This window comes from Musca domestica, unplaced genomic scaffold, assembly GCF_030504385.1.
Source record: "Musca domestica strain aabys unplaced genomic scaffold, Musca_domestica.polishedcontigs.V.1.1 18, whole genome shotgun sequence".
NCBI classification, from domain to species: Eukaryota; Metazoa; Arthropoda; class Insecta; order Diptera; family Muscidae; genus Musca; species Musca domestica.
In genome coordinates, this window is record NW_026712238.1 from 4,500,313 (window position 1) to 4,514,245 (window position 13,933).

General features: G+C 35.3%; 1 protein-coding gene across 1 annotated transcript in view; it reads right to left on the reverse strand.

Annotated features, from left to right (window-relative positions):
* Window positions 1-13,933, reverse strand: part of LOC101889994 (voltage-dependent calcium channel type A subunit alpha-1) — a 206,278-nt gene that overhangs the window by 164,385 nt on the left and 27,960 nt on the right. The window contains exons 2-3 of the mRNA XM_059120872.1: window positions 2,882-3,200; window positions 2,455-2,594 (exon numbers count right to left, since the gene is read on the reverse strand). Of these exons, the coding sequence (XP_058976855.1) occupies window positions 2,455-2,594; window positions 2,882-3,100 (359 nt within the window). The 5' untranslated portion in view covers window positions 3,101-3,200. The remainder of the gene's footprint in view (window positions 1-2,454; window positions 2,595-2,881; window positions 3,201-13,933) is intronic.

The following is a 13,933-nucleotide window of genomic DNA, read 5'->3' on the forward strand; positions in this document are numbered from 1 at the left end:
CGAATGGCCTTATATGGGTGTTCCAAAGACAGAATCTTCTTCTACACGCAAAAGGCCTTCTGAGGGCCCTCTATTGTTAGAAGACTTTCGTCGAGTCTCCCATAGACTGAAGATGTTATGAGGGTCTACGATAGAAAGACCAATGGATTTTTGAATTTTCCTATAGCTCTGAAAAGATTTAGACCTTTGATATCTTCTGGCATCTATTTTCGATTTTTATGACAAATAAACTTATAGAATATTTTGAATTGCTAAAATCCATTTAAAAAGGAGTTTCTTAAGCCTATTTTAAAATAAACAAGTAAAAAAGCTGTAAGTTCGGCCGGACCGAACATTGAAAACCCTCCACCACTTGGAACGAATTTGGCGTGTATCTGCACAGACAATTTTCTGTCGTAGGCTGTAGTATCCACTATGAATTTCAAATACCAAACTTGAAACAATTCCCTTGAATAGATTCGCTAAAATCATCAAAATACCGAATATCGGGAGGTACCGTTATATGGGGGCTATACCAAAACGTGACCTACATGGTCCGTTTTCAATACCAAAAGTCCTGCACACATGACATACATTTGAGCAAAATTTTACCTTCTTCAATTCGTTCGGAAGCTAGAGTGATTTCCACAGGCGGACGGACATCGCTAAATCGACATAGAATTTTATGCTGATCAAGAATATATATACTTTGTGGGGTCTAAAATGTGTATTTCGAGGAGTTACAAACGGAATGACAAAGTTAATATACCCTCCATAGAATGGTGGAGGGTATAAAAAAGGACCAAGAAGTGAGTGGAGTAAAGGAGTGAGTTTTAAAATTTTCGATCAAAATAATTACCCTATTGTTATTTGTAATATTTTCGAAGACACTGTATACGAAAAGTGTAAGGATGATAAAATTCAAATTGTAAAATCCGAACATTTAAAAAATATGCGTTTCTTTTATTGTTTGCACAAAAATTTATTATTATTAGTATAATTATTTTTTATTGTAAAAAAATGAAAGCAATGACCATTGTCGTACCTTTTAAAAAATCTATTATTTGCATTGTATTTAATAATAAACCCATTAATTTGTTTCAAATTGTTATTAGTTCTAGTCTACGCATCTTATACTATATCTAGGATCTTAAAACATAAAATGATATAAAAAAATAGAAAACAAAAAAATTATAGAGACACACACCTTCTTATTTTAATGATTTAGGACATTTTTTATACTCACTAAATAAAATATTTTTTTCGAGCTTTCTAAAACACTAAAGTATATTTAGAAATTAAATTGTTGGTTTATGAGTCACACACACATTGAGTAGAGCTAGGAAAATTAATCAAAGATCAAACTAATGATGAAGAATTGTACCCTAGCGGTTTTTATTTCTCTTCTTCTAGACACGATAGACGCAATGGTATTGTAAAGAAAAATTATAAAATTGATTTTTAAGAATTTTTTTTTATCAAATATTTAGGCGGCTAAGATTTTTAAGGTAATTTCGATTTTGAAAGAACTAATTTCATCCTACACATTAATAATTAATAGTTCTCAGTGATTCGATTTGAGTTTTGATAGAAAATTTATTGAAGCTTACTTGGAATTCTTGAAACAAGTTTCAATGGCCGTAAGACACGAAACGATCTTAACATACGTAGATCGACATCTATGTTGGCCTCGGCAAAGATTGTCATGGCTCTAATGTGGGTGGTGGGTGGTTTGGTTGTTTGGTTGGTGTGTGTGTTTGTTTCGGACCGACCCACAGGTTATTGGAGGGAAGGTGTACAAAAATCATTCATTCGAATTATCGGTCATTTGTTTTGGGACGCAACCAACGCGGCGAGATAAAGTTGTGAAAATTATAAAAAAATAGAAAGAAAAAAAAACAAACAAATAAAAAAACAAAATGCGCAAATTGAAAAAAGACGGAGACAGAAATCAAACACAAAAATGGCATAATGCAATAAAAATAAAACATTTCACAAGAAAGTTAATTCATTAAAAATAAAAACAAAAGACAGACAGCAAGAGAGAAGAAAGAAAGCGTTAGAAACGGCTCGAAGACAAAAACCAAAGAATAAAACACAACAAAAGAGTCATGGTGTTAAGGGGGGTTTGAGGTTTGTTGGAAAATATGATTCTTTAAAAGAAAAAAAAGAAGTAAAAGAAAAAGTATCGGTTTTTCAAAAAACGCATACTCAAAGAATTGGGAGAGTTGTAGATTATCACACAAACACTCACAAGAACAGAAATTAGAAAAGAAAAGTGTTAATAAATATTTGAAAAAAAAATAGGTGTTGTTAACAAAACAAGAGAGATGTTAGTAACAAGGAAACAAAGTGGTTTGGCGTTTTTTGCAGACACAATGGCCAGATTGGCCAAAAAACAAACAGAAGTGATTAAAAAAAATAAATAAAAAAATGTTTTTTTTTTTTTTTAAAGGGGAAACATGAAAAACTTACCCCGTCACTACTACAAAGAAATCCATGATGTTCCAAATATTCCTGAGGTAGGAGTGTTTATGCAAAACTAGACCTAAGGCAAGGATCTTGAGCGATGCTTCTACACAGAAAATGCATAAAAAATAGGTCTCCGTTTTTTCCTAGATGGGAAGAAATAACAAAGAAGGTCAAACATTTTTTTTTTTTTTGTTTTAATTCAATGAAAATCAAGTTTGCCAGCATTTTTGCCACCAAAAAACAAAAAAAAAAAAAAAATCAATTAAACATTAATTTATGGCAACAGCTGGCCGGCCATTGGCATTTTATGCCTGCTCTTCTGGGCCACTAACTGTTGCAACAAGCCATGTATCCTTTTTTCGTCCTGCAAAGTGATATTTTTTTGCTTGTGTGTGTGTGTGTGTGTGTGTTTTTGGCACTTGGTACTTACCAGCTTTTGGGCCAATACTGTTTTATCACACTCAGGCAAATGTTCTTCTAATGCCAACACAACGCAGTTGGCAATGATTGTCAATAACACAGTGTACTCGAAGGGCGGCCATTCTATTATGAAACGTGTGTATTTTCTAATTGGATTATCCTCGGTGAGGATAAATAATGATGTGGGACCACCACCAGGTGGTGTCTCTTCTTTCTTTGGGCCACCCATTCTATCAGCTAAGCGATGGGCTCCCCTTCGACCCGAGTGCCCCCCGCTTGTGGAGCCCTGTTGATGCCCTGCTAGCGCCGCTTCCTGAGCCGCTGCCAACCTGCAATAAAAAAGTAAATAGACATCATCAAAAAAAGGATAATTAATATTCCGCCGTAGTTACTTATTTAATTTTATTATTTTTTATTATTATTATCATTGTTGTTGTTGTCGTGGCTGTGGTTTTTAGTGTTTGGATTCTGTAAAAGTTGGATTATTATAAATCAAATGGCTTTTGGCAATGTCAATTTATTCAATTTGTAGGCTAACCGCTTTATTTGTTGGTTGCATTTTTATTATTATTTTATGGTTGGCAGAAGAATTTGAATTTTTAAGTTTTTTGTTTTGATAAGAAATTTTATAAAAAATACAAGATTTTCTATATTTAAACAAAAAAGCCTTGATTTGATTGTAACAGGGCGATTTTTACTGTCTTCTATTAGAGGAACTCTTTAGTCGTCTAAAAAACATAAATGGATTGTAAATATAAAAACAATATTTATTAATTTTTGAGGGTCTTAAAATGTAATCGCCGATAAAGCTCATTTTGAAATACAGGGTGCGATAAAAAAACTCCAACAAAGTCAATCGCCATAATTTTTACATTTTTATAACCTCCACCATTCTATGGAGGTATATTAACTTTGTCAATCCGTTTGTAACTACTCGAAATATTCATAATGTACCCTACAAAGTATATATATTCTGGATCAGCGTAAAATTCTAAGACGATCTAGCGATGTCCTTCTGTCTGTCTGTCTGTTATAATCACGCTATCTTTCGAACAAATTGAGGTAGAAGGCTAAAATTTTGCAGACATTCATAGTTTAGATGAAGGCAGGTTAAGTTCTTAAACGGGCCATGTCGGTCCAAGTTTTCGTATAGCGCCTATATAACGGTACCTCCCGATATTCGGTATTTTAATGATTTTAACGACATTATTTACCCGAATTATTTCAAATTTCGTATTTGAAGTTCGTAATGGGTACTGCAGCCTATGTCAAAAATTTTTGTATGCAGGTCCACGTCTTCGTATAGCCCCCATATGACGATACCTCCCGATACTCCGTATTTTCATGATTTTAGAGACACTATTTACCAAAATTATTTCAAATTTCGTATTTGAAATTCGCAATAGGTACAGCCTATGCTTATGACAAAAAATTTTGTATGCAGGTCTACGTCTTCGTATAGTCGGTATTTTGACGATTTCAGCACCATTATTCACCGGAATCGTTTTAAATTTCGTATCTTATTGGGTACTAAAACTTATGACAAAAAAAATATCGTAAGCAGTTCCACGTCTTCGTATAGCCCCCAATATGACGGTACCTTCCGTTATTAGGTATTTTCATGATTTTAGCGACTCTATTTAACGGATTTATTTCAAATTTCATATTTGAAGTTCCCAATGGGTACTACAGCCTATGACACAGATTTTTGTATGCAGGTTTACGTCTTCGTATAGTCCCCATATAACGGATTTCACTTAACGGCTTTCATGGTGGAGGTTAGGAAAAGTTCGGCCCGGCAGAACTTATCTGCTTTTTTACTTGTTCTCGAAAATATCATCAAATTTAAGAATAAGTTTAGATTTGTTTGAATCTGTCACCTTTGGCACGAATTATGGCCTTCAAAAGGCCAATGAAACAGTCACACGCTGCCCGAATGTTGGTCTGCGGTATTTTGGCCCATTCCCGGCGAAGCGCTTGCTTGAGGTGATCGACATTCTGATATTTTATAGTATTTACTCCAGACACAATAGTCCAACGGATTGGTATCCGGAGATTTTGGTGGCCACTATGCGCTCGAAATGAAGCGAGGATCCTGCCTTTGTAATCATTCTTGAGTGACGCGTGCTGAGTCCTGTTGGAATGTACCAAGCCCAAGGCTTTAATACAGCCTCCAGATGCCACGGTCGATTCATACGAGCGGAGAGCGACCATCGGCTGTTATGGCGGCCCACATCATGGTGAAAGCCTGCGCTTGAGTTCTGGTGGCCAACCGAAGGTGCACATTTTCAGCTGACCTCTTTGGCAAGTAAACACGATCATTTTGTTTGTTTACAAGCTGCTGGAAAACGAATGTTTTCTCATCGGAGAAAACCAAATTCGCCAGTTCACCACTTTCGGCCAAGCGAAGCAACTGTTTAGCTCTTTTGAATCTATTTTCTTTCTGTTGTGGTATAAGTTCTTGCACTTTTTGGAATTTCAATGGCTATACTCCGAGCTCATTTTTTAATATTTGCCGAATGGAATATTCCGATATGTTCAGCTCACGAACCATTTTTCGGCCACTGCGACTCGGGTTTCTATTAAAACGCTTCTTTACTTTACCAACCATTTCTACGGATGTTGCTGTTTTCTTCCGTCCACTTTCTTGACGTCGGGCTAAGCTACCAGTATCACGGTAACGAGCAATGGTACAATACACAAAAGATTTATTCAATTTTAAATTCTGGAGTGCTCTAACGATAGCCACTTGTGGTTTTCCAACCAAATATAAAGAAATCACACTAACACGCTTGAATTCCATCACGTAGAACTTTTTTTTTTGGAAAATTCTCATCAAATTGCTCTTATACGCATGTAAACAATATAATGAGCTGTCAGTGGAATAATTTTAATAGCTGTCGGACGAGTGGCTTAGAAATGACAGCAGTCTGAATTTGGTTGCAGTTTTTTCAGCTCACCCTGTATATGAGGTAAATTGTTTTTTAAACACTTTTAGATTTTGTGTGGGAGCTACCAGAAGGAGTGGACCTATATTGCTCATCTCCTAATTCCACCTAAGCTTGGAATGATGTACAATGTTTGGACCAAATCAGATACATGTTTCTACTTTTATCGTGCGATCCAGACAGACAGATGCAGTTTCAAATGATATATACTCCTGTAGCCATATGGCTAAGGGTATAATATCTCCAAACCTAGCAAAGACAATGCATTCGATTTTCTGACCATAAACTGGATTTCTAACTGAATGTGTGGTCCTTTAAATAAGAGTCCTACCCAAAAATTGTATTTGAAATTCAATAAAAATATATCCAAAACTGTCCTTTGTTTATTTAAGTACTTCTATTTCAATTTAATTATAATAAAATAACTTCATTTCATTTATAAAATGTAACCAACATAAACACCTTCTCCTCCTCCTCTACCCGTACGTTCAATTTGCAACAATGCCTCACCCTAGCTTATCCCTTAAGTGGATACCGTTGTTAATGGTTTTAGCATATGCTACAATTTTTTCAAATTCTTAACATAATTTTATGCAACCCACCCATACTAATGGGACAAAAAACATATTCCCATATGACTTAACCCCAGCTAAGGGAATGGGTGTAAATATGACAATACATGTGAGTGACAAAAATTTATATTATTTGTATAATATGTGCATATTTTAACAATTCCCTTCCCCTGCACAGCTAGCAAGTAGCACTCTCAAACTTCGTCTTGTGCAGTCAGCGAATTTATGTTCGGTTTATGTATGGAATTACAAACTGCTGTCGCCGTTGTTGAAAATCGGCTATCCTTTGAATGTAACAATTAAGTACGTTTGAAGTACATATTACATACACGGACTAACTGGAAATTATGTATGCTATACAATATAACTATTTATACATATCTATGTATGTATATATAATTTATTGATTATTTCAAATTATATATCAGATTCAGCATATCTTTTGTCTTTGTGACCCATACTCTGCGGATGCCAGCATGGAGAATAGATACAATGCATTATCCTAAATATGTATGTATATAGCCAATGGACAAAGATTTATGTACGTATGTAATATATGTTTATATGCTCTGCATGTCTATGAACCCATTGAAATTTCGATAATACTTTATAATCATACAGCAGACACCCAAGCACCCAGCAAGCAGCCAGCCCATTGATACATCTCAGCCCCAGATAGATGGATTGACATAGATTCTCTTTTGTGTGACACAAAAGACCAGAGGAGACCATGTGAGAGTGAAGTGCAAAATAATAACAATAAATGATAATAAAAAATAAATAATTCTGCACATTATGTGGTAGCAAATAAATAAATAAAAAATAAAAGTAAATATGGCTCGAAAAATACTGCCTCTGTACACACAAACAATTTTGGCATTTTGCATTTTTATTGTTTTTTTATTCTCTTTTTTTTCAATGATATTTTATGTGAGTGTGTGTGTATGTGTGATGCAGCAGAACAAAACATTACATCATTTGACAATAAATCATTGTTAATTGCACATTGGAGAGCGAAAGTATGTGTTACAAATCCTTTTGTTTAACACAATATATGCCAATTATGTAGATATTTAAAGCATTTGGGCCTTAGCTGTAAGGACTGTCCTGGAAAGAATGTGGCTAAAGTGATTTTTATAAAAATTCATATTTTTATTATTTTTATCAATGAGATTTGGCCTACATATCCTATCGAGAGATACAGTTATACGATGTCAACGACTAAACGTCGACCGTTATGTATTATTTTCTATACCGAATATCGTAGCTGGAATATAATCATACAAAATATGTACCACGATTTCAAGAGATGAACAAATAGACGGATATGGATAAGTCCATATGGAGTTGAATGCTGATCGAAGACATATACTTATTCCGATAAATAATTTAATGACGAACTTTGAATACCCTTCATCATTTGGGACGAATTAGGAAATTTTCAAAAAATAAAATCCATTAAAAATTCTGTTAAAATCTTAAAAATACCGAATATCGGAAGGTGCCGATATGTGGGGCTATACGATATCGTAGTCGTATATAGACAATTTTCTGTCAAGGGATAAAGTACTCACAAGGTACTCCTTGTGTGAATTTTCAGACAATTCCATTGAAAAATGTGGCTAAAATCCTCAAAATACCGAATATCGGGGGTACTGTTATTGGGGGCTATACGATATCGTGGACCGATATAGCCCATCTTCGAACTTGATCTGCCTGCAGACAAAATACAGATCTGTGCAAAATTTTGGCTTCCTATCTTAATTCGTTTTGACTGTAGCGTGATTACAACAGACGGACGGATGGGCAAGTCAAAATCGTCTTAGAATTTTACGCTGATGGAATGACGAACTTAATATACCCTACATACTATAAATAGGGTAGAGAGTATAAACATCATATTATTTTGGTCTTATGGCGGTTGTTTTAAATTAGAAATCCTCTGTGGTAGGATTTATATATTTCTTATCGCTTAAATGCTGTAATTTTGGCTTAAAATGCAGATGAAATCTTCCAAAATACTAGAAAAAGGAATGGTGTCGTAATATCCCATTTTATGCTTATTCGAATGTTAGCACAAATACAAAGGTGCGTATTTTGAAGAGAACTGGGAAATATGTTCGAATTTTATGAGTTACTACAATTGTTCTAAATATTGACCTTTTGTGGGAAAAGTACCACAAGTAGTGGACCTATTAACCATATATTTACATAATATAATAATGGTTTGTAAAATTATTGAATTTCACGAAGTTTTATTACAGTTTTAATTTTTTACCCTTTTTGGGCGAGGTACAATAATATATCCCATTTCCACAAAATATGTATGGGTGTTAAAAATATGGGGATGTAAAAATTGGAAAAATCGATGGCCTACTTTGCTTTTTATGAGCGTCATGGTTATTGAAAATGCCGAACCATTGGGGGGAAGGTACCGCCTGTCCTCATAACAGATCTCGTGTTGATAGAAGTATAGATGTGTGCGAAATTTGAAGAGATTCGGAAATTTATTTCACATTTTATAGAAGTATTGTGCATATTCATAATTGGAACCCTTTTGTGGATGAAGTACTAAAAGGACTGGGTCCAAATTGCTCATTTTTGCCCCTGACCTGATACTTCTACAAATTTTAAGTTATGTCAGGTTTCAACAAAATCGTATGAGTCTTTCGCTTTCTTTGATATAAATTATTTTCTTTGAAAATATTGACCTTTCGTGGGGTAGGTATCAGAAGGAGAGTACCCCCATTTCCCATTTCCGAACTTGACCTTAATTTGATAATAATCTTACGATGTACCAAGTTTGCACTTAATAGGATACTTCCATTTGATAATTATCGTGCGCAACAGACAGCTAGACAGACAGAGAGGACTGAATGGCTACCGCCAGACCGATTCCATATAGCTTGAAATGACTTTCATGCAAACAGACCCTAGATCCAAAAGAGTTATTTTGATGAGTAATATTGTGGTCATATTAAAAACAGTTGAGGGTACAACAGATCATTTCCGCCCTCCCCTATAGGACGTAAGTACAGGGTGAGATGAAAACAACTGCAACAAAGTTGAACGCCATAATTTTTGCCTTTTTTAAATTTTATTGAAACAAAGCAAAAATTTCGGAACTAGCATCAAATTTTAGAATAAGTTTAAATTTGTTGGAATTGGTCACCTTTGGCACGAATTATGGCCTTCAATCGGCCAATGAACGTAAATACAGGGTGGGATAAAAAACTGCAACAAAGTTAAACGCCATAATTTGTACCTTTTTTAAATTTTATTGAATGAAAGCAAAACATTTCGGAAATAGCATCAAATTTTAGAAAAGTTTAAATTTATTGGAATTGTTCACCTTTGGCACGAATTATGGCCTTCAAACGGCCAATAAAACCGTCACACGCTACCCGAATGTTGCTCGGCGGTATTTTGGCCCATTCCCGGCGAAGCGCTTGCTTGAGGGGATCGACACTTTGGTATTTTTTAGTGCCAACCTTGCTTTCCAAACTACTCCAGATACAATGGTCCAACGGATTTGTATCCGGAGATTTTGGAGGCCATTGTGCGCTAGAAATGAAGCGATGAACCTCATTTTGTAACCATTCTTGGGTGGCGCGTGCTGAGTGCGATGGTGCTGAGTCCTGCTAGAATGTCCAAGGTCTGCGCCCAAAATGTTTGGGTGCCCCAGGCTTTAATACACCCTACAGAATATTTTCGCGATAATACTGTGTATTTATTCTGATACCACGGTCGTTGAATACTAGTGGAGAACGAGCAGCGCTCCACACCATCACCATGACCGGCGCTTGAATTCTGGTGGCCAACCGAAGGTGCACATTTTCAGCTGACCTCTTTGACAAGTAAACACGACCATTTTGTTTGTTTACAACGACAACGAATGTTTTCTCATGGGAGAAAACAAAATTCGGCAGTTTACCACTTTCGGTGAAGCGAAGAAACTCTTTAGCTCTTCTGAGTCGATTTTCGGTGTAAGTTCTTGCATTTTTTGCCGATTTTTCAATATTTGCTGAATGAAATATTGCGATATGTTCAGCTCACGAGCGATTTTTCGACCACTGCGACGCGGGTTTCGATCAAGTAACATCCTTACTATTCGAACCATTTACGATACTACGAGACACAAAAGATTTATTCACATTTAAATGCTGGAAAGCTCTAACGATAGCCACTTATGGTTTTCCAGCCAAATATATAGAAATCACACTATCACGCTTGAATTCTATCACGAATAACTTTTTTTCTGGAAAACTCTCACCAAAATGCTTTTGTACACCTGTAAACAATATAATGAGCTGCCACTGGAATAATTTTAACAGCTCTCGGAGTGGCTTGGAAATGACAGCAGTCTGAAGTTTGTTGCAGCTTTTTCATCTCACCCTGTACATATTCTTGATTAGCGTAAAATTCTATGCCGATTGAGCGACGTTCGTCCGTCTGTGGAAATCATTGTAGCTTCCGGTCGAAAGGAAGTAGGTTGACAAAATTATATTCAGGTATAAGTTTGGTCTGCAAAGCTTTTGACATTAATAAATGAATTATATAAGCCCCCTTTATAACTGTACCGACAGATTTAAGGGTTTGGTTCGAAATTCGGCGCCGTCAAACTTACTGCTTTTTCATTTGTCATATATTACTTTGCTAAACAATTGAATAGGGACAGTCCTTAAAAATCCACGACACATTTGTGTATGTGTTAATGTAACTGGAATATAGGCTGAACAATAACGCCACACCACACAATAACACAGCGCTTAAATTCACATGAATCAGTGACATGGCGAATAAAATATGCAATTTTACGCAAACAATCAACACCAGAGCATCACCATAGGTTTGCGATAATCCGAGAGAGCGTTTTAAAAAAATTCGGTGGCACAGCTATATGGGAACTACTCGAACCTGGACCTTTGTAGCCAATTATCTTCCAGAGGAGGTGGAAACAATTGAGAACTTCAAATATCAAATTTCATAATTCTAAATCAGAAAATATAGTACAAAATACCGAAAATTCCGTTGAACAATGTACCTAAAATTATCAAAATACGGGATATAGGGTGGTACCTTTATATTTGGCCCATACGAAAACATGGATCTCTATAGCCAATTTTCTGTCATAGGAAGAAGTTTCCATTATAAACTCCAAATAGCAAATTTGAAAATACTCCGATGAAAAGTGTGAAAGAAGTCATCAAAATGCCGAATATCTGGAGTTATGTAACTGAGATCTATTAAACAGTTGTGTACATTTATAACAAATTCTGTGTAAAACTGTGACTAAGCAACCTAAAACACCTTAAATCTGTCGAAATAGTTATATGGAGGCAATACCAAATCTTGGACTTTCTACCATATTTTCAATAAAAAAGTACGCAGAGACTACAGCCGTGCAGAGCCGACCATATGATACCCTACAATATGTTGGAGGCCCCCTTATGTCCAAATCTATTTAGAAAGATTTCGTGTTATAGAGTTTAAAAAAATTACAAAATGTACAATTCAAAATTTTAAGTCAAATTGAAAAAATCGCATGCGATAACAAATATGACAAAAATTTACAAAAAATATTCACTCTTTTATTGACATATTTTTAAGCGATTTTCTTAGTTTTTGTCCTTTTCTGCCAAGAGACGATAGGCGGAATAACTAAGATCAAATTCTTTTACATAGATTTAACTATTTTGCTATGCACCCGATATATTCGACCTATTAGTGTATTTGTGATTTCGGCGGGAATAAAAATATTTGGAAATGGAAATTTTCGTATTTTTTTACATACAAGTTATATTTTACCCGCTAAATATTGCCCGATGACCAATGGCAAATGTTAGAATTCTGCACCGCCCTAAACACTAACCCCATGCAAGATTCCGCGTTGATTGGTATATAATTGCGACCTGTAGAGCAACAGACAAAATCAAGATTTTTTTGTTTTTGGTTCATTTCAACCCCTAAATATTTGCAATCATCTCCAAAATAATAGGGCTTTATTCTGAACCTAACCCCACCTGCATTTTTAATTTCGTGAGGATCGAGCCATAATTGCCATTTGTTATTGCATTACAAATTAACATGTCGGACGGACATATATAGCTAAATCGACTCAGCTCGGCGAGATAGGTCGGGGACCAATATATCGAGGTGTTATATAATTTTTGGCCCAATCAAACTTAAAATAACCCCAATACATAGTGTTGTATGGTATAAAAAAGGATCTAAAATTTATTTGAGAAAATTTTTTTCCGCCTGTGGCATTCTGTTTGGAAGCCAGAGTCATTTCCACAGAAATGACAAGCTTTATGTCTGGGTTAGTGTTTTGAAAGTTTTCAATGTAAAATATCCCGAATAAAGTAAGCAGGTTTTCAACTCTTCCGCTTTATTCAAAATATGCAGCTTAACATTTTTTAAATTTCTTCCCTTTTGGATAAATGGTGTCTTCGGCAATAAGACTGGAAACAATACTAGGATTATTTTAATCAAATATTTGTATGAAAGCATTTTCTCCTAAAATCTGGTGGTTTTTCCGAAATTTTGCAAAAATAATTTTTATCAAACAGTGTATTAATGTCACTTTGGGCTTTCATCGAAATTTTCAATATGGGATCCATATTGATAGCATTTCTTTGAATTGCGAATTCTTGCCCTCATTTTTAGTGATAGATTATAAAGCTATGATATTCATTAAAATAAATGAACAACACGCTTACAGAATCCCCCTGATGTTCATGAAGAATATGCCTATATTATACCATGTGTTAAACACTCACATTCGTACCTTTCAGTTTTAAGGAAATTTGCATTTATCTCCGACATGATTCAGCTAACATATAAAAATTCATATATATCTCCGTCACCACCTTATGCCAGCAAGGGCTCTCATAATCCATGCTAGAGAAGATACTAGGAAACCAACTTGGCATTTTTTGTTTTAAGTAGCCATATAATTTACTTTTAACTTCTTACCAATCCCGATCTTGGATGGCATTTTTCTTGAGTTGGCAAATAAAACTAAATTTATAATCAAAAAGCGTCATGATGGCGCGTACCAATGGCGCTTAGCCATTGACAAGACCAAAAAAACAACAACAACAACAAAGCATCACGCAGCGAATCATATATTAAGCGGAACACCACACACTCTCAACTATTCGGGATGTGATTGTGTACAAGGGCAAATAAGATTTTACTCCAGTGCAAAACTTAAAAGATTCCGGAAATGAAAGTAAAAACAAAGCAAAAATAAAAATCAACGATAGTGAGGAGTGATGGGTGGAGTGGGGGGAAAGAGAAGTAAGTAATATGTAAAACGGGCATTTCAATTATACCATGCGAAATGAGTGCGTAAGGGAGCCGCTATGTCTCAGCACATCACACTCTCCACGAAGGAGAAGAAGAAGATTTCAGATGAATACAAAAAAATCAAATGAAACACACGCATCCTCACACACAAACAAATACTATGCGGCAAGAGATATAAAATATATATGTGTGTGTGTGTTTTTGGCCAAACATTTCAGCTTACTGGCA